At 39.7% G+C, this 21,079-nt stretch overlaps 5 protein-coding genes across 5 annotated transcripts; 4 read left to right on the top strand and 1 right to left on the bottom strand.

The window, feature by feature from the left end:
* The first annotated feature begins 476 nt into the window (after positions 1–476).
* LOC135616095 (protein RALF-like 22) lies at positions 477–1,145 on the top strand. The gene has a single exon (XM_065115275.1). The coding sequence runs from the start codon at positions 612–614 to the stop codon at positions 1,011–1,013; it is 402 nt and encodes a 133-aa protein (XP_064971347.1). The 5' UTR covers positions 477–611; the 3' UTR covers positions 1,014–1,145.
* A 572-nt stretch (positions 1,146–1,717) lies between these two features.
* On the top strand, positions 1,718–3,012 carry LOC135616094 (ethylene-responsive transcription factor ERF039-like). The gene has a single exon (XM_065115274.1). It carries the CDS (start codon positions 2,117–2,119, stop codon positions 2,819–2,821), a length of 705 nt encoding a protein of 234 aa, XP_064971346.1. The 5' UTR covers positions 1,718–2,116; the 3' UTR covers positions 2,822–3,012.
* An 8,512-nt stretch (positions 3,013–11,524) lies between these two features.
* Positions 11,525–12,554, top strand: LOC135616096 (early nodulin-like protein 17). Its single transcript, XM_065115276.1, has 2 exons — positions 11,525–12,024; positions 12,100–12,554. Exons 1-2 carry the CDS (start codon positions 11,592–11,594, stop codon positions 12,444–12,446), a joined length of 780 nt encoding a protein of 259 aa, XP_064971348.1. The 5' UTR covers positions 11,525–11,591; the 3' UTR covers positions 12,447–12,554.
* Positions 12,555–12,595: 41 nt separating this feature from the next.
* Positions 12,596–13,443, bottom strand: LOC135616097 (uncharacterized). Its single transcript, XM_065115277.1, has one exon. The coding sequence runs from the start codon at positions 13,416–13,418 to the stop codon at positions 12,840–12,842; it is 579 nt and encodes a 192-aa protein (XP_064971349.1). The 5' UTR covers positions 13,419–13,443; the 3' UTR covers positions 12,596–12,839.
* Positions 13,444–16,893: 3,450 nt separating this feature from the next.
* Positions 16,894–17,862, top strand: LOC103991250 (uncharacterized). Its single transcript, XM_018828864.2, has one exon. The coding sequence runs from the start codon at positions 17,033–17,035 to the stop codon at positions 17,690–17,692; it is 660 nt and encodes a 219-aa protein (XP_018684409.2). The 5' UTR covers positions 16,894–17,032; the 3' UTR covers positions 17,693–17,862.
* The last annotated feature ends 3,217 nt before the right edge of the window (positions 17,863–21,079 follow it).

A 21,079-nucleotide genomic window follows, 5' to 3' on the forward strand; every position in this document is an offset into this window, starting at 1 on the left:
CTCAATCCCATTTCTCGGGATATCGTGATAAGCAATACAGTTGGTACAGTTTTGTGTGTTCATTATTAATCTTCGATCACAAAATCAATTTGATCTAATTATCTTGACCTCTCAAGATAAAATTATGCCTGTGTATATTTTTATTTTGTTCTGAAAAATATTAATCAGCCATATAAAATATAAGTGATTCCAAATGACATCAACGTCCTCAGAATTCAACTCATCAATCCTTAAAAGCACGAATTCCAAAGCATATATATTCTATTTTTGGATGGCGGTAAGGTAATAAAGATGGTAAGTTAATATTGCATCATCTCCTCCAAATGGGCGTTGACCAGTCGTCCACCGCAGCTTACAGCGAAGCCTCGCCTCGATTTGCACCCTTAACAAGCGTGCATCCCCTCCAAGTGTTAGACGCCCCGCCCCAAACGCCCTCGCAGGAAGAAGCCCACCCCACGTCCCCTCTCCATATCCCGAGCCCCACATCCACCCCACCTTCCTCTCTCCCTTGGTCCCTTCTTCTGTGTCCTTTCTCCCTCCGTAGGAAGGGAAGGGACCCGCGGCCTCGCAACACCACCACCCCAAACACCGCTCTCGCGTCTCCGGCCCGCATGGCTCTCCGCCTCCCCCTCCTTCTGCTACTTCTGGCCGTCGCCTCCGTGGCCACGCCATCGGCCGTCGCCACTGCCGATCCCAACGTCCAGTGGGGACTCGTCCGCGTCGACGGCGGAGACGCCGCGGGGCTCGGGGCCTCGGCTCCCACCTGCGACGGCCTCGTAGGGGAGTGCGTCGACGAGGACGACGAGCCCGACATGGAACCGGAGGACGCCCGCCGCTTCCTGTACCGCGCCAACGGCCGACAGAGGTTCATAAGCTACGGCGCGCTCTCCCGCGACCGCGTCCCCTGCAACCGCCGCGGCCATTCCTATTACAACTGCAGGAGAAGCGGGCGGGCCAACCCTTACCGCCGCGGCTGCAGCGTCATCACCAGGTGCGCCAGGTACCTCGACTGAGCCCTGCAACGAAGAAGGTGACAGCGGGACGTTCCTCCATATTAATTACCGTCGCCAATATGTGATGCTACCATCATATTATGTAACTACGTTCCCATGCATGTTATACGCGAGTGCAATGTCTTAAATCTTTCCTTCGTGTTATAATTCCTCCGAAAAGGACGAACAATTTCATTTCAATCTGACGTTGAGAAGGGATAGAAGTTCGAAGTTAGTAAATCTCAGCAAATAATGTTGAGGTGTCGGCCAGATCTCCATACGATGACAAGTACGCCTCTTGACATAACACCACAACGATACCCCAGTAGCTATATACGTTTCCTAGCCCATCACAAGCTTCATGTGCAGGAGGACATCACACCAGTATCTGGGGTACAGTGTCTGATAACCCTGTCGTAGATTTCGTCTTCTGACAACCCACGGGTGGAGTCCACAAGGTCACCATGAAGAGACCCTGTGAGATCTAATCTGGAAACCATGTTATGTGGTAAATGCAGGAGAAGGCATACTTAGACCTGACGTAACTTGTAGGCGGAGCTGAGGGAGGAAGAAGATAACAATATCATGTATCATATGCAGGAAAGGTTGTTCGGAGTGTAGGAAATGATGATAACGACACCGCAGGCGACATCAATTACGAATTATTGGAGATACTGCGAACTGTCACTCTTTCTCCTCTCTACTAAAACCCCCTACTCTCGCCGTCCCAACCCATCGTATTCCTTCTCTTTCTTCATCGTCTTCCTTCTGCTCTCTATCTCTGGAGGAAAAGTGCTTGCTTTTGTGGTTCTTCTCCTCTCTGGTGGCATTTCGAATCCTAATTCCCACTTTATCCTCTCTCTCTCTCTCTCTCTCTCTCTCTCTCTCTCTCTCTCTCTCTCTCGCGTATGGGCAGTTTCCGCCTGCCTTAAGGCAAGTTTAAGGTCGGCCATTGGCTTAGAGAAACATCTGTGCGACTTTCTGCAATACCAAATCGCATACCTTCTTTCAGATACGCGATATCTGTAATTCAACATTGAAAAAGGTTCCATCTTTTGTTGCCATCAACAGACTCGGTGGGGGGCAAACCAATCCCAACCCAAAAGATCGCTTCTTCGAAGTCAATGGCGTATCTTCAGAATCCCTCTGAGACTGACAGAAGGGACAATTCCGTGTCTTCCAACTCCTCCCTGTGTTCTTCTTCATCTTCCCCATCTCTGGGCCTTCATCATCAGCAAGCGAAGCCTGCCAAAAAGGCGGCCAAGGGCGGGGGCGGCGGCGCCGAGAAGCGGCAGCGCGACCAGAGCAGGCACCCGGTATACCGCGGCGTGCGGATGCGGAATTGGGGGAAGTGGGTTTCGGAGATCCGGGAGCCACGTAAGAAGTCGCGTATCTGGCTGGGGACGTTCCTGACTCCGGAGATGGCGGCGCGGGCCCACGACGTGGCCGCGCTCAGCATCAAGGGCGCCGCCGCCATCCTCAACTTCCCCGAGCTGGCCGCCTCCCTCCCCCGCCCCGCCACCCTGGCCCCCCGCGACATCCAGGCGGCCGCCGTGAAGGCCGCCGCCATGGAGCCCGCCGCTGTTCCGGAGTCTCCCGGGTCCTCGCCCCCTGCCGACGACGAGCTCGGGGAGATCGTCGAGCTGCCGCGGCTGGACGAATGGTTCCTCGACTCAACCGATCCAGGCTCCGAGTTCGTCTACCACCACGACCCGCTCGACTCGTTGCTCTGCCCGGACAGCGATCCTTACGGCGCGCCGTCGGCTCAGATGTCATGGTCGGACGCTTTGGTCCCAACAAACCTCGACACTCGTTTATGGGAGTTCTGAGTCACACAAATGTCAACCCTCTCTCTCTCTCTCTCTCCTTTCGAATGCCCTTTCAATTTTTCTGCAGGGCTAAATTGCTCTTCTCTCTTCACTCTCTTGTTAGTAGCTTCATGGAGCTCATAATGTCCATGCAATTCCAGATCAAATGCACAGTTGTTACTCGTTTCCTTTATGATGAAGCCTTCAGTTCACTGCCTGCTGTGCTTGCAGTTCTTGATTCTTCTTGCAGAAAGATACATCAGAATCACCAATTACAGTTCATAAGCTTTGCATCTCTCCAGAATCCATTCGCTTTTGTTCTGGTTCTTTTTGTACCATAAGTACCCAATCACCTCTCTCTCTCTCTCTCTCTTTCTCTCCTTCAACCTCATTGACAGTGATGACATTCCAAAACCAAATATTAGCTTCGTAGAATCGTTATCCATTCTCTTTCAAGATTTCAACACTCAATTAAATCGAGAATATATGCAGAGACCCGCAGACGATGTACAAGCAGTTCTACGACGGGGGTGAGTTCCAGGGTATACGTACGTAGTTTCCTTAGGTGGTTTGGGTACGTAAGACAAGCAGGTACGCGTACGTTTGTACGTACGTACGTAGTTTGGGCTCCATATCGTTACCCGCAAACTCAACGCGATTTACGTACAAGCGCGGACGAGCAAATCATGTAGTTACCATAGGTGGGCCCCGACGTCGACTCTCCATTTACGACGAGGGTGCGCCTCACAATGATGAAGGGATCCAAACAACAATTGCCTAATAAGCACGCAGGGATAAAGGAACAGTTGCCATTACACACAACGGTGACTTTAGATTCTTTGCTGCTATCTTTGCTATACCTAATAGCCGCCCCCTAAAGAAGAACACTAATCTCTATGTGCCCCCCACCGTATATTTTAACTCCAAAAGTGGGAAATAGACATCACTATGCGTGCATTATAGGGTGGTGCAACTACCACAATACCTCCCTTCAAGTGTCATGTATGTGTTTATACTACTACACATGTCATTTAATGTGAATCAGCGTTTAGATATTGGGATGCCAACAAGAAATCCTAAGGTGTCAAGCGAATCTTTTTGTTCTTTTTTGTGTTGGCTATATGTGATTCTTCTTCTTCTTCTTCATCGTGGGTTCCATTTTGCTCTTTGTATATTGATTCTTTCTATGTGAGAGAGACAGGCCACTTTGCTTATAATATAGGTTGTAAGGCTCATCCACTGTAATATTGTAGATAATACCAACATGGTGGTGGCCTTTTCTTTCTTTTATTGAGAAAACAATGGTTGGTAATACTGACAAGTTTGATCATCTGTTTGGTATATTGACATGATCTAATTTATCTTTTATAAAAATTTAGATCTCAGTTACTGTACCCGAGAGAATTTTGGCTTCATGTCATCTTCTTTAAGGCATCTCGGTCCCTCTTACGCTCAAATTAAAATAAAATTAATATTTATTTATTATAATAATTTTGATGATAGTCATTTCTTACATAGTCTAAGAAGATATGAAATTCATTCAAAATTGACAATAAGAACATATATGACGATATTTTTTTGGTGTCCCGATTCTGATAGAGGTTTTTTTCATATAGTTAGGCACCATTTATTATGTCATATTTGATTGAAAGAATATTTATTCCTTATTAAGCTTGGATGAAGAAGTAGCAAATGAATTGACTTGTTTTGACAGGATTTGACTAACTGAGATCTACAAGTCATGATGCAACTTCTAATCTAACTCATACTCTCATGCCACATATGAAGTTTAATTTAATATTCCATAAAATATTTTGCATGGGTTAGAATTCAAATAATGAGTGGTCAGCTTTGCTACAGGTCGCTCTTGGCTGCATGTACAGTCTGATGGCAATAGATTAATGCCTTTGGGGGCATTGTGACATCCATTTTGTCAGAAACGTGTATTGGATTCAGATAACACATTGCATAGTATAATACTTCCCCACTGAAACATGGCACAGTTGATGATTATATGATGATGATGATGCTCCATCCGGACAAACCTTCTTCTCCATCCTTCCCTTCGCACGTCTTTCGACACCTCTTATCGGAGGTGGCGTTCGTCTCTGTCTGTTAGACTCCCTTGCCACCACGAGATGCGGACATAAAGGTGGTAAAATGATATCATTCAACACTACATTTGTAATAGATATTTTAGTTCAAGCATGAATCACGTTCTAGCAAATATTGATACATTGTAACTGAGAGGTGAATGATATCTTATTTATGATAATGTTTCATATGTTCGATCGACATACATAAAGATTGAGATTGGATGAAATTTTTCGACATAATACACTAAGTAACTGAGTGAAAGTTTTTCGTAGAAAAATAATTGACCTCGCTAGGGATATCAACGAGACAAAATGAAATAAAAAATAATTTTCCATCTTATCCCTCAATCCCTATCCCATTTCCTATTTGGACAAGGCGAGGGTAGGGATAGAGAATCTCCACTTGGGACAAGAAATCTATGATTCTTTATTTTTTTTAATTATTTTTAAAATAAATTATTATCAAAATTAATTAATAATATAAAGTTTATATATCATAATAATATTTAAATATAAAAATATATCTAAATATAAAAATAATAATATTTATTGATATTGTGTGATCTGATTCAATCGAACCAAATGACTAATAATCAACTTGATCATATCTTAACCTAATCTAATTTGAATTAAATGAACAATTGATCCACTTAGTATTTGGGCCGAACGTCTTAACCCACATATTTACCAGGTGAGTATAAGTACGAGAATAGGTGAGAAGTACTTCGCCCGCCCCGATCTCATAACCATACGGGTAATAAGAAATCTCTCTCATCATCGCTCTCATGCCCATTTATTCTCTCTATCCTCATCTCATTAAGAGGAGGTCTCCACGGGTACCTATATTCGTAGATATAATTAACACTTCTAAACCTTGATTACTATTGTCTAATTAAATTTTAAAATTAATTTAATCAAAAGAAATATTCTATCATATATATAAAATATTTATTTAATATTTTATATTGGATTTATGTTCATATGGCTTAATTATTGATCAGGTCGCTGGCGATCTCAATCAAATTATTACTATATTAAGTGTCTTATTTTTTAAAATTTATTATATATGCTTTTATTTTTCGTTGGGTTAATAAATTATTACTATATTAAGTGTCTTATTTTTTAAAATTTATTATATATGATTTTATTTTTCATTCTTGATTCAGATTAATTATTAATATTTCTAGTACAAGAAGAAGAATAATCACATAGAACATGAGAATGAACCAAAATTTGGACATCAAGATGCATATTATGCAAACCCAATTTATACTCCCCCTCAGTTGTTAAGTCAGGCAATTAAGTTCATGTTTCTGTGTATGTTTGTATCCCAGCAAGCCTTGTGGCATCTCCCCCTCCCATCTCCACTCGAAAGGCAATCAATATCTGCAGTAATAAAACATCATATCCAAGAAGGAGACACCACTCACTGCACCACAGGACCAACCCATGCTTTACGTGCAACACAGCCTCGAGATTCATGAGCAAATGGTGCTGCAGGTAACAGCTCTCTCTTTGGCCCCATTCCACAGCTGTTGTTCTCTTATTCCTCTCAATCATTCTGCAACCTTGTGTGTCCTATCGAGCATGCATGCAAAATGACCAAACCACACTCTACTAGTCCTCGAAATGGCACCCAAACACCATTTACCTAAATCAATCAACTGCAAGAATGGCATTTGCATGAATCGATAATTAATGGCCTATAATAATAAATATGGGTTCGAAAACACATGGATTGAGAGTAAGGAAACCAGAAGATGACATGCATACAATTAAACTATCGGTTAATGGAAAGTCGATGCAAAATGTGATGATCGTTTCGTTTGGCCACTGAGATACTCCAATCAACATGAAGAATAGATTGCCCATACAATGAAAACTTTTTGAAAATATCTCTCTCTTCTATTCTATTATATATGCAAGCTTTTTGACTCCATTGTTCTTTACGTTTTTAAACTAAGAACAAGTAGGTTGTCTGATGCAGAATTTTTGTTGAAATGTTAGGTGTTTTGAAACAATTATTTATATTCACCAATTTTTTAAACAATTAAAAGTATTTTATTGATTCAAGTGTTGGATACATAAGAAGTGATATATATAAAAAAAATTATTTTAGTGAGATAAAAATATTGATATGAATATATGAAATTATTAGAAAATATATGAAAAATTTTATTGGTAAATAATTACTAAGTAAGAATTATTTAGGATGATATGAATATGTGCTAAGGAAACATATAGATGCTGTCATGAATATTAATTATATGAGAAAATAATCAATATCAATTTTTTTAAAAAAATATAAATAAAAATTTAAATAGTTTTAATTTAATTATAAATAGTATTCTTTTATCAAGATTCATATATCTAACTCCAAATAGTTAGATCATTATGGTTTTATTATTATTATTATGTATAATTAGAACTATTGCTAGAGAAAATTGTATTTAGACTTCCTTAACATTTTGGAGAGAATTATTCCATTCATGTTTGCTTTGGCGAAGTAGAATATTTGGTAGATCCATATGCAAAGACACAAAATTTAATGTTGTAATAGTAATTAAACTCATTGATGACATGATGAACATGTGGTTCTATGATTAAATATATTTTATGCATCTAAGTGCTTAATGGTCGTTACGATTGTCCAAACACACATTGGTGTAGGACGAGAGATTTAACTATAGTTTAATGTCATGTGATTAATTGGAGGATTAAGCAACATTATTAGTAGAAATAATGATGGACAAGTTGAGTTAAGCAAAACAAGATGCCTCATTAATATTATACTCCACTGAAAGCAACATTTCCTAAACTTGATCGTTCTATGAGAGTAATTGGGAGCATATTTAGAGGCCGAGCTCACAAAGAAATAAACTTATATAAATTAGTGAAGGGAAGACTTTGCATGTTTCAAAATTTATCAATAACATAAACCTAACACATCGAATACATATGTAATTGGATTTCGGTTTTTAGCAAAAAGGAAGAGCTATAAATCTTTATTGATGAAAGGAAACAATCATGTGTGAAGGTGAACCAAGAGATCTAAGTAAATAAATTTGATAGAAATGTTTTGATGAAGTTTATTGATATGTTCTTCCTATTTATATAGATTAGGAGGGAGAATTTTTCTCAAGAAAATCTCGTTGCTTTACGCTGCTTTACTGAGAGAAATTCTCCATCCTAATATGTATAAATAGGAAGAACATATCAATAAACTTCACAAAAATATATCTTCTATCAGAATTCCTCGAGAGATTATAAAGTTTGCTAGTCTGAGCATTAAGTAGCTAACTAGTTAGCTATACAACTTCCTTCATAGAATATATACAAAATTTTACTAGTATGAAAAATATCTTTAACAATATACAAAATTCTTCGAGAGGAAAGAGATTGTCTACTATGAATCTTGACTAGAGTTCAATTCAATGTGAACATAATAAAAATTATCCTTGACGTAGGACAAGGTCATGGATAACACTATTTATCCATACTTTGAATCATAAGTGAACTTTTACGAGTCTAATAGAATGATGATTTAAAAATACCTATTAAATATGTTTAATCATATCGTTAATTGCTTTAATCAAGTCAATATTTCTAACTTTGAATCCTAGCAACCAAATTTTCCAGCGGACTAAATTGTATCAACTACGTATATGATCCAAATCTCATATTATTCAAATAATAAAATAAAATATTTAGAAAATATACGGATATGATAGTTAAAACATAAAAATGATTAATATTAATGATACAAGAGATTTTGTCTCACCCAATAATATGGTACTGTGTCAGCTGCATAATCTTTCATTCCATCCGTAGCCCTCGAGTACGTCAAAAGTACTCAACGAGTTAACGCTAAAGGTATGATAAAATTAATTCAAATAATTAAGATTTCATAAAATAAAAGATGAAAATTTAAATGAAATAATATGAGGAGTTGGGTTAGATGTGATGAGATTGTTTTATCCAAGTGGTTGTGTGATGTTTATCAAATTTCTTTAAAAATATAAATATCTATTTTAATGTTATAAATAGGTGTTTTTGGACTAACGTTAGGGATTGGAAGTACTCGTTCTATTATCTTTCTCTCAAGTGATTGGAAGCACTAATGTTATTAGAGACTGATTAAAAAACTATCAATAGAAATATATACGTTGATTAAAAAAGAAAAAACTAATAGATCCAGAAGGTAAACAAATATATATGACTAACATTGGAGTAAATATTCCTAATCAATTTCTTCCCATCTTCAAATGTAAAAATTATTAAGTTTGGATCGTTAAAATGAGAACTCTATTTATTTCATTAAGATTATAGAATTTGGTAGAAAATAATTTTGTTGAGCATGAGATACAAAATCATAAAATTATAAAAAAAATAAAAAAAAATCAAATGAATGAAAACATATCGAAAGATACAAGAGCTCGCTAAGTGCTACAACAAGAAATAGATAAGTCTTTATTTTCTTGAATTATGTCGGCACCAATAACTAAAAAATATTAAAAGTGTGTTTAGAGGTATAGACAAGGCAAAAACTTTAAAATTTTAATTTTTTTTATATGAATTCAAAACTCTTATGATGAAATATTTTAAATATATTATTAAATTTTTTTCTCTTAAAAGTATTTTATATTATAAACCAAAGAAGGTCTGTGAAAACCTAGAAGATTAAACAATAGTAGAAAAAAAATTATGAAATTTATCTCTAAAATTTAATATTGTTTCTAGAAGAAGCTAAAGATATAAATACACATGTTGATAAATTAATGAGCTCACTTTTAGTTTATAGACAAAAAGTGAATAGATTTTTGGGTAAAACTTAAGAACATGCTCGAAGAAAGATCAAAAGAAAAATTCAAAAACTATATCTTAAGGAAGAGGTCAAAATGATAGATAAAGATAACAAATAAAAGTTGATCAAATAAAAGTCAAAGGAACTCCAATAAAGATAACAAAGAAATCTATCAATGTTTTTATTACAAAAAGATTAGACATATTTGAGAAAACCTACTAACACAAAAAAAAAATCCAAATGTTCATCTATGTTCTCATTTTAAAATATATAGCCATGAAAAAGATTATTGGAATAAAAATCAAATATATTATCATGAAAAAATAATAAAAAATAAAAATATTTTTTATAACATGTGATAAAAAATATTTTAGATTTGTTTGGTTTCTAGATAGTGAATATAGTAATCATATGATATGGGATAAAATTTTATTTCAAAAGTTTGATAATTCGATCAGATCTACCATGCATATGAGAAATGATAGTAACGTTCAGGTGTAAGAAAAATAAATAGTTATTGTGAACACCAAACATGGTAAAAAATTTATTGAAGATGTAATGTTTATTCTTAGTTTAAAATAAAATATCATTAGTATTAAACAACTAATTATAAAAGGATATTATGTTATTTTTTAGATAAAAATAAAAATAATAGTAATTATGAGGATGATAAAAAAAATAATTTTTTAAATAATTTTTAAATTTCTCTTTATATGTATTTATTACTGTTGTTATTGATAAATAGATATTATGGTAGAGAAGATATGAAATTATGATGGACGTAGTATAAAACACTCATGCTCAGCCATTCGACGCCACAATTGAGATCATGCATGTCCTTCCAACGCAACATCCAAATCGGTCTCCACGTCAACATCTTGCATTAACATCGAATTAAGAAACCATCAAGGTTGGTTGGTGATGCTTCATTTCTAGAGGACCTATGTGTTCCCCGGTATCATCAAGCCGGCCCAAAGAGAGACAGAGAGAGAGAGAGAGAGAGAGAGAGAGCAGTGAAAAGGACCCATGAGGTATGTGGAAGAAGATATATATGAGATGAATAACAACGACAAGCCATGGGACAATGCGTAAGAAAACGTTGGCAACGAGGGGGAGGTTGAAGAAAGGTTTCACAGAAAGGCCGAAACCCTAGAATGTGATCGGCCCTACCAAGATTTGGCCTAAATGTTCCCACTGATCGAGATGTTGACCTCTTGATTTGTTTGACATTACTTAATAAGTGAAATAATTATGTGGTGGTTGTCAACATGTGTTCTCTCTCTCTCTCTTGAGAGAGAGAGAGAGAGAGAAGTGAAGTTTGTTCCTACCTGACCTAAGAAATAGAGGTACAGATGAGACTTTGTTTTGCGTTGGGAGCATTTCTTGATACAGGTCTTTTGTTCTAAGGTGTGGTCAAACTCGACATTGATATGATTGAAAGATCCAAATAGTAGTTGGATAAGATTCTGCAATCCAAGAGCCTACTCTAGTTGTTTCTCGGTCTTCATCTGTCGAAGCTTGTTTACTGTCAGTGGCACCTTCCTCTATTATTTTATGTGTCAGTTATATGTCATCTACAGCATTGCATTCCTGCATGATTTCAGCTTCGAGTATTATTTTCCATGCTTAATTCATGATTGATGTAGCTATTGCAGCAAGTTAACTGGACGACACTTGGATCGACACTGGCTTTGCATCAAAATCCGATGGTGACTACGAACACCCGAGATAAGCCTACCCCACTTCAGAGTTTGCATCAAAATCAAATCAGAAAACAAGGATGAGACGTTTCGATCCCTGAACGACGTCAGCAGATGTCCAGGTCATGAAGGGCGGACAAAATCCATAGATGTTGTCGGATGATGGATTAGCGCCACCTGTTACATGATCTATGGATTCTTGCGGGCCGTCCAACGTCCATTTTGGGCCGATCAGATTCGGCTTGCTTCGGAACGGTTATGATGATCAGACGCCACGTTCTCCGCTAATTAAGCCGCCAAAACGGAACGGACACGTCCCGTCGCTTCCCGTTATTTTCCTTCGTGCTGTCGCTTCTCCGCCATCAAACCTTCTCGACTTCTCCCTCCCTGAAACCCTTCCCGAGTCATTGTGCCGGTCACCGAAGAAAGGAGAAGAAGAGAGACGTATGGCTTCGTCTTCCGCCCTGTGCATCATCATGATGGCCACCATGTGCTCCCTCGTCGGAGCCACCAACCTTTACAGGGTTGGCGACGCCGAGGGATGGCGGGAGCCGGACAAGAACGACGCCGCCATGTACGACACTTGGGCTGGCAAGTACGCGTTCCGCGTCGGCGATTCGCTCGGTGAGTGCTTCGTGCGTGCTCTGCCAGTGCAGTAACAGTAAGTGATGGCGCTTGAATTGCTTGACTCACTTGCAGCGTTCGACTACAAGAACGACTCTGTCGTTAGGGTCAGCAAACGAGGATACTACCATTGCAATGAGACCGGAGGTGGGTCGGCGTCCAAGGACGGCAGCACAGTCTTTCTCCTGGACCAGCCCGGATTCTACTACTTCGTCAGCGGCGACGTCGACCACTGCAAGAGGGGACAGAGAGTGATGATAGAGGCATTGGATGCTCAGCGACCTCCTGCGGCTGCCGGGCCGGCGCCATCTCCGCTTCCGAGTTCTGCAGTCTCATGGACAGCAACAGCTGCGTCTCTTCGTGACATGGTGGCGCTTGGTTCCCTTCTATTCGTGGCTTCTTACTGCTCATATCTATCATAGATAGTGTCTCTGTTTCGTTTAGGCTTACCAAACGAGGGATTATGGTTGAGATCTTTGGTGTCTGCTATATTAGTCTGCAACTTCTTCAAGTGTTTTCTTAATCTTCGTGTTGAATGTGATGTTTGTAGTCAATGTTATGAAACCAGAAATGCTTCTACTTGTTCTTCATGTTGTAACTATATTCAGCCAACATTACAGAATGGACAGACAATGGCAGGGTTGAATACTAACCCCTGCACAAAAGTCAACTTTGATGATAGACAAAGAAGGTTCATTGACAAAGGAAGAAAAGTCAACAACCAAAGTCAAGGGTCACAATTACGAGAGATCACTCCCTGCACCAAAAAAAAACCCTCGAGCTAGGAACATAATCTGGCCATCCATGTAAAACACTCATGGCTTGAGTCGATCGGTCAGGGCTGTGCACTTGTTGATCTCCTTGGTTATGGCTGGAATGCAACTTGAGCTCCTCGTGATCCCCCCTTTCTTGACCCCTTCCCTGTCCCTGGGGCTGCTAGACTGCGCCCTTCCCGCTCTCGACGACTTCCTCAGGAGCTCTCTCATGGCGTCCGCCTGGTAGAGCACCGGGTGCGTCCGCCCGATCCTGTTGAACCTGACGCACACGCTCATGTGTGCCTCGAGAGCCTTCTGCTGCTTCCCTCCGTTCTTCACCATCTCCTCCTTAACCGCCTCCGAGCACAAGCCACATATCCACTTCCCGGAGAACTTCTCGCGCACGCGACCGATGTACTCGGGCGTACACTCCTCGGACATGCCGCAGCACTCGCACTTGGCGTCCTCCACCTCGGATATGGGCGGCAGTGCTGTTTCCACAGCCTCTTTGCCGAGCTGGAAGGAGAGGTCGGATATCGCCCTCTGAAGGCCCTCCATTGAGATCCTCCGAGGCCTCTGGGGAACGTCGGGCTTGTTTCTTGGGTAGGAAGCGATTAGCGTCTCTCCATTGGGTGCCATTGGTGAATGGTGTTATCTATCAGCATGACTTGGTGACTCCAACCTACACCTCTATTTATAGCAGTGGCTGAGACCAAAACCTGAAAGAGAAGGACCTGAAAACCCTAGACTTTTCGTGAACATACATAGCAGTAGTTTATGGCTATGAATGCATAAACAATTCTTTAATTCCTAACCTCAATCTTCTGAGTGGCTTTAAACCACTTTGGTAATCCTTTTTGTTTACTTACTCACATGAAAAAGCTTTCGTTGGTTGGCTGTCATTAAGTAAGAAAAGCCATAATCTTCATCGTGACACGATTATTCGTCAGAGCAAGCAGACTTGTCGATGGAACAACTCGATTTCGAGTGGGTAATAATTACAGAAAAATGTTGATGCCAAAAAGCTTCACATGCAGATCAATCCCGGCCATGTATGCGACGCTGCATGACGGACATCATACGTAGCTAGATCAGCATGGTGACTTGGTTCCTTTCAGGCCATGGATTGGCACATCAGGCATTCACGAGAACCCTGGCGAAAGCGGGAAGATGAAGGAAGTCTCCAAGAAGTCACAGAAAGTTTGAGCAAGTGAGGTTTGTTTCCCTGCTGCGAACTTGGACTCCTTGGTCATCATCAGTGCTTTTAGAAACTCATGGATGCATGCCACTTAGAAGGCTGTTTTAGGGTTAAGTTGACGAAGAGAACACGCACCGCATGCTTGGCGAGGAGAAAGAAGGTTTTGAGTTCTTGTGTGGGCAAGATGGACAAGCTCCACTCCATGCTTATCTCAAGCTTGGTATGTACGAAAAGATTATCGTATAGATATGTTATCTCAGCACTCTATGGTCGACACATAGTACTATAAAATTGATACTCTAGCATCATATGGTTTGCATCTCATCGTTACATGATCGACACTTTAGCATTACGAGACTAATATCTTAGTATTACGTGGTTGATACCTCGACTCAATGGACTAAATATTATCATATCTCGTATTTGGTGAACCACGATGGTAATTAATTTCAGATGAGACACATCATCTTCCTCGTACTCTATGTCTACTACAAGAGTAATAGTATTAGGAGTTCACTATAAAATTATTCTTTTCCTACGTCTTGAGATACAAACCTCTCTATCAAAAATATAAATAAAAAATATAAGGTTCAATGTAATCGGAATCGGGCAATGATTGTGTTGATTGAAATCAACTCAGGACAAGTATGAAAGGACCTTTGATTGACTCTCCGTTAGAGACTGACAATCAAAAATCAACTTAACAATACTCATATGGAGAAAAGCATGCAAATATTATTGTGGCAGATCTAACTATTACATGTACATGAGGATTCATATTCGGCATTTCGGGTCGGGTTGGACATCTGGTTCGTGATATCTGATCCATTTATACGTATAGCATAATCACCGAGTTCATAAGATACCGTCTTTGGAAGCTACTTAGGAGAGTGCCATAGAGCACGAAAAGATCTTATCACCATTAATGGTGCGGACCTTAGCATACACCAAAGAACAGCCAGTAGGTGATGGCAACGTCACAGTCACAATCACAATCTGTGGCTGGCAAATGTACCATCACCCAAATGGTCAGATGTCACCGTTTCAGCTTGCAAATGATTGCTTGTATGATATGATTGATTAATTATGTTGCATTTGTGTCTTATGGCTTAAACATTTCCTGATCATAGCTTTGTTCATCCTTGTCCTCCTCAAGCTCTGTGTTTTCTTGTTGAGAAAATAGAAATGGATATATGTCTACCATATGTCCATGTTAAGATGTGAGAAGGATTAGAAATATATCTGCAATAATTGAGCTATAAGCTCATGCATGCTCATTAATCTTGTTTTCTTCAATTGCCTAATTAATGATTAGGCCTTTCTCTGTCACACTATAACTTTTTCTTTTCTCGCTCTTATCTCCTCTTTTAGACCAGCCATTGCTGGATCTCAATCATCTCCACCTCTACAAAGGCAAAGTTCACATACTTTAGGAAATGAATAATTGATTTGGGCCACTTTGTTTTATAATGTAATGTAGAAAAGTATATGGGTTAGATGGATATGCATGCAACTTTGCTTACACAGAAGACAGCATCTCCAACTTAACAAGTTGTACAGCTACAGTAAACATCTTTTAGTAAAGGCTTTATGTAACTCTGAAGGAAATGGAAGAAGCTTTTGATTCAGACTACGTACTTTTTATGTATACCAAGCAAAGAGAATGTCATTTGCAGACCACAGTACACATAGAAGCAATCCTCAGGTTTTGGCTAAAAGGAAAAGACGACAACAGTCACTACTTTTGTAAAGTTGGGTGAGTATGATCAATTCCGTAACATAGTCTACAGATGCTCATCAAGTTTAGCTCCTTAGTTTAGAGTGAACGATGAACTGCGTGACTTCCTAGTTTTGGCTCTTAGAAGCATTAAGGTTATCTATGATGGGTGTCCTGAAAAGGAGTAGAACTCTAATCCTCCAACATCATTCAAAGTTAGGACACAGGGCATTGTTCAGTTCTAAGAAATCCAGTTCAACAGAGCTAATTCTCTTTATTCAGATGGAGAATGTGTTCGACAACATGGAAAGCTCCTTTGCCTATGCTTCCTTCTGCTTTCCCAGTGGATAAGATCTTGGAATACAGTAGATTCCTACCACCACAGATTAGCATTAAGGTATGTTTGTGAGTAGCACATGAATCAGCAGCAGGCTCTACAAGTGCGGTGACTGTGACTCCTTGGTGCTGGGCTTCTGTGAGAGCTTCATGACAAGCAATTATTGGTGGCTCTACCAGTGTCATGAAAGTAGAAGAGTTTCGGTATACGTTGCTACTTCGTCCTGTTAGCTGTATCCTACTGTGATGGTTCACTGTACAGATGCACTTGTGTTCTTCAGACACAAGCTGTTAGGTTCCAAGCCTGCAGATCTCTTCCACAAAGAAACATGCAAGTTTCTACCCCTCACAATTAGCATTCCATTACATTCTTCACTACTTCAGCTGTTGCTGCTTCAGCGCACACACACGCACACAGTTCTTAGAGTGAAGGCTAAGCAGCAGTAACGCAGTAAGGCGACACTGTTTCGTTCGGAGACGGTGACCGGGAGACTGTGGCGTACACGCCAACATTTATGAGCAGGCCCACCTCGACGAGACGTGGCATGATAGGTGCCATCCATTTCCTTCTTGCCACCCATCCGGTGATGGAGCCTTTTCGCCCTTTACCATGCCAAATTACCATGAAGTCCTCACACCACCTTTTAATTTTCTCTGATTACCCCCCCCCCCCCTCCCAAACCCTTTAGAGACTTTGAGTACTTTCTAGTAATTTCCGCACCAATAATTGAAGAAAAACCCTCACCATCTGTTCTATGTATTGACACAATTCTTTATTGTTTATGATTTCATGACTTTTCTTCAGCCTTTAATTGCCCTTTAAATAGCCTCCCATGCTTCCACCACCCTCTCGCTCTCTCATACCAAAGCCCTCCTCCCAAGTCCCACCTTAGCTCTCTCTCTCTCTCTCTCTCTCTCTCTCTCTCTCTCTCTCTCTCTCTCTCTTTATTTGCATAAGGACCTTCCAAAAAGGGTAAACGGACAGTGCCTGACAAGGTCCAAATGGAGTCGTCGAGCGCAGCCAAGAGGCTATGGCACATAGCGAGGGTGGTGTTCTACATGCTCCGGAAAGGCCTCGCCAAGGACAAACTCATGATGGATCTCCACCTCCTCCTCAAGCGCGGCAAGATCGCCGGAAAGGCCATCGGTAACCTCGTGACCTTCCACCACCACCACCACCATCATGGCGTCACCTCCATGAGCTCGGCCTTCTCGTGCCGGTCCATGGACCCCAACCGCTCCTTCTACAGCCCCAAGGCGGTGGAGTTCAGCTGCAGCAACACTCCCTCACGCCCGTCCTTCCATGCCATCAAGCGAAAGAACCGCCACCGCCGCTACGACTACGACTATGACGCCGTGGCGGTAGCGAAAGCGTTTGAGATACTCAACTCCCAAGTGTCCGATGCCGAGTCGGTCATGGCATCGCCATCTCCATCCCCGATGAACTGGAGCTTTGGGAAGAGCCCGGCTGGGGCGCGCCAGCTAAGGATCACGGACTCGCCCTTCCCATTGAACGAGGAGGGTGAGGAGGTGGGCACCCATATCGATCAGGAGGCGGAGGAGTTCATCAAGAGGTTCTACCAGCAGCTTCGTCTACAGCAGTGGACACCGATGACACCGGAATACAAACAGTACAGGAATGAGTTAATGGGACGAGCCTGAGATGGTCTTCTTACTTGATATAAAAGGTGAATCTATGCTGCTTACTTCTGCTTTGCTTTCGGTATATCCTTTGGCCATCATAAAGGGAGTTGTAATCTTCGTAGGCCTTACAGGATAAACTCTTTGTCACACCTCAACTATGGACGTTCTAAATGGTTCATCTTTTCATACTTCTCTCTCTCTCTCTCTCTCTCTCTCTCTCTCTCTCTCTCTCTCTCTCTCTCTCTGTGTACTAAATCAAGGTATATGAGATTGACACAGCCCTGCAAATTTAAGATGACTCAGTAGAAATCAGTTTAAATTCGGAAACTAAAAGACCAATTCACCATGATGAAAATGGCTTAGTAATTACCGATTGTCATGTCAAAAATAATGTCACATAAAATGACACTCAATCGCAATATACTTTATGCCTTTATGATAGATATTGTTGTGAGCGATCTGAATACGTTAGAGTTGACTTGTGTTGAAGATTGAAATAAGACCCATAAATGGTAAAGTAATCTATTGTACTATCAACAACAGCACCATATTTTGACTCGGGACTTAGAATAAGCAACAACATTTTGTTTCTTACTCCTCTAAAAAAATCAAAAATCCAAAAAAATTATAGTAGCAAAACATTTATTAGTGGGATAAAGAGTTCGTTGAAAATTGAAGCCCATTAAAAATTATTCTGTTTATACAAAAGATTTAATTATTCTGTAGATAAAGAGTTATATATTTTAAGGGATCTCTGTACATAATCTAATATTTGATTCAATACATGTAGATAATATTTGGCTTAAGTCATAAGTTCTGAGGCATATTTTAATCATAAGAAGAAGATACTTCAATCCCAAAAATATGTAAGAGAGTCAAGATCATTAATTTTAAATTATTAAGTAAAGAAGCTTTGATTAAATCATTAATTTTAAATATGTAAGGCATATTTTGCGGAGGAACGAAGCAATATCATAAACACTCAATTGAAAATTTGATGATAACAGAGCATAATTAAACTTATTTGGCAATTGAGAAATATATTTTTGATATCCATTTGATAGAGTTTCCAATGACACATAGCTAAAAGAGCAATATGGGTTATAACTATAGTCAATCCTGCTGAAGTAAGTATTTCCTCATAATAAATATCATATTCTTGAATAAATCCCGTAGGGCTTTGTTTATTATTACTATTATTCTCATAAGCATAATAAGTTACAATCTTCATCGAGATTGTGTTATTTACAAGCATAATAAGTTATGAGACTCAATCGGTGAAGACTGAAGGTGGAGGGTGATTCGACGATGGTCTTCTTCCAAAAAGTAGTGGCATCGACCTATGGTGTGCAATGGAGTTAAGCCTTTTGATATGACGATAGTGGAGGCATTAGGGCACTGGTCAATACACTAGTCAGAGTGGTGATAGCTCACCGAGGCTGACCTTTGGTTAGAGGAAGACTCGATGGTCACAAGGATGGTAGATGAAGATCAAAGTGATAGAAGATAAGATTTCTTCAACTATATGAGAAAATCTCTCTACTCTGTTGAGGAAAATCCTCTATTCTGTTGAAGGATATGTTAATATATTAAGCTAAAGTTATTTATCTATATCCATGATATGTCATAGTGAAGTCTACGGAGAAGAATCCGAGGATAATTATAATGATAGGGGAATCACATGAGAAGAAGACTCACAATATAGATAGAAGTGAAACGAGAAAAACAAAAAACTTAAGAACTTTATTGTATATTTTGTATATGTCACAATCCTATTTGTAGGATTGAAGACAATCAAATCAATCACATACATAAGAAAGATCCCTTTACCAACTTCAAAAACAAGTCTCATCAAAACTTATATATCAACAACATGGGCAATACATAAAATCACAAAATCAGTATGATATGTAATTAATGATAGCATGATAATAAATTTGACTTCACTGTCAATGTATCACAGAACTAGCGCAACCTGATTCCGAATATAATAGATAAATGCTAATCATGCATATATCATTAAGTTAGATGTTGACTTTTCATTTAATTTCTTCCAAATGACTTGATTGTTGTTCAAACCCACCCACTCGTAGCACTGTAGAGAAAGCAAATCTTAACTTGTTTTCAGTCCATTTCTTACGGTCAACAAAAGTCTACTCTCACTATGGCCCACCGCCCACTTTGACGTGTCTTCTCTAGCTAGCTCTTCGAGAACCCTAATTGCCATCTCAACATGTTTTAGAAGTTTCTTGTCGTAAAACATAAGAAAGTCGTTCAAAACCAGCTCTTCATCAATCAACCATGGTGGTGTTCGAGGGGATTGTATGAGGGAGAATGCTAACACGACTCATTAGGTGCCAAGAAGGAAGAAGCTACAAGCACGAAGTCCCTGTTTCCACATTAAAACCTTGTGCCCCACGAAGAAAAAGACATGGTGTCCATCAATAACAATGATTGAGGGCAATGACTAGTGCTCTACTGGCTCCGATTTGATGCAATCTCTTTGAATAGCCTAAACATAATTGAAGTCTGACCTGTAAAGTGCTTGCCAATGAGAAGTTAGATATCATCTTTGGAATTGCATGTCTTTGTACACCCATAACTAGGCCTTGTAGCCACACATGAAGATATGTAAGACCTTGGTGCAAATTGTGAGAGAAACGAATGCACGCCATATGCGACTGAATCATTCAACCATGTTTTGGGATCTAATGGTTTGCATGGCCATCACTGCTTTATGGTATTATTATTGGTGTGGGTGATGGAACAGATAGGTGGGGAAGAGAGTGACCTCATTAAAGAGTGGTTTGGAAACTAAGGTGGCAACAATGGCGGTGTATTATTGGGAGGAGGTCTCCCTCAAAGCATTTAAGCCTGGTTGACGCAACCCCACAAGGGAATTTGATCGAACACCTAAAGCCTCCTTCGATGAGCTCAGTCTTCTCTCAGCATTTTCTCAAACAAACGACTCTTAATTGTGACTGAATTGATTATGCATTTCCTATTGACTTACGTAAGAAGTTGTAGCATAATGCCACAATTAATGAAGTCTCAATACTTTTTAATACGTCCTTTGGAAAATAATAAAAGAAGAAAAAATAACCGTGTCAGTAATTTGAAATGTGATTGTTGATAGGAAATATTTTGATAATACATCGTATCCCTTCGGCTATCATCACAAAGGCATTAACATAAAAAAATAAAAGCTTTGTCATCCCTATAAGGCAATGATATAAAGGAAGATATATCATGCTGGCCCTATGAACGATAGTCCATAGGGGGTTATTTGGGCTGACTCAGTTAGCCTCCGTAGATAGTAATATATAGATCGTAAGAAATTTTGGGGTCAACATTAGCGGAAGAACATAAAAACAAAAATCCTCAAATTTTTCATAAATTATGTTC

This window comes from Musa acuminata, chromosome BXJ2-7, assembly GCF_036884655.1.
Source record: "Musa acuminata AAA Group cultivar baxijiao chromosome BXJ2-7, Cavendish_Baxijiao_AAA, whole genome shotgun sequence".
NCBI classification, from domain to species: Eukaryota; Viridiplantae; Streptophyta; class Magnoliopsida; order Zingiberales; family Musaceae; genus Musa; species Musa acuminata.

Coding starts and splice junctions, on each gene's coding strand:
- LOC135616095 (XM_065115275.1), top strand. CDS start 612: ATGGCTCTCCGCCTCCCCCTCCTTCTGCTACTTCTGGCCGTCGCCTCC.
- LOC135616097 (XM_065115277.1), bottom strand. CDS start 13,418: ATGGCACCCAATGGAGAGACGCTAATCGCTTCCTACCCAAGAAACAAG.
- LOC103991250 (XM_018828864.2), top strand. CDS start 17,033: ATGGAGTCGTCGAGCGCAGCCAAGAGGCTATGGCACATAGCGAGGGTG.
- LOC135616094 (XM_065115274.1), top strand. CDS start 2,117: ATGGCGTATCTTCAGAATCCCTCTGAGACTGACAGAAGGGACAATTCC.
- LOC135616096 (XM_065115276.1), top strand. CDS start 11,592: ATGGATTCTTGCGGGCCGTCCAACGTCCATTTTGGGCCGATCAGATTC. Junction 12,025..12,099: donor CCGCGTCGGCGATTCGCTCG/GTGAGTGCTTCG, acceptor ACTCACTTGCAG/CGTTCGACTACAAGAACGAC.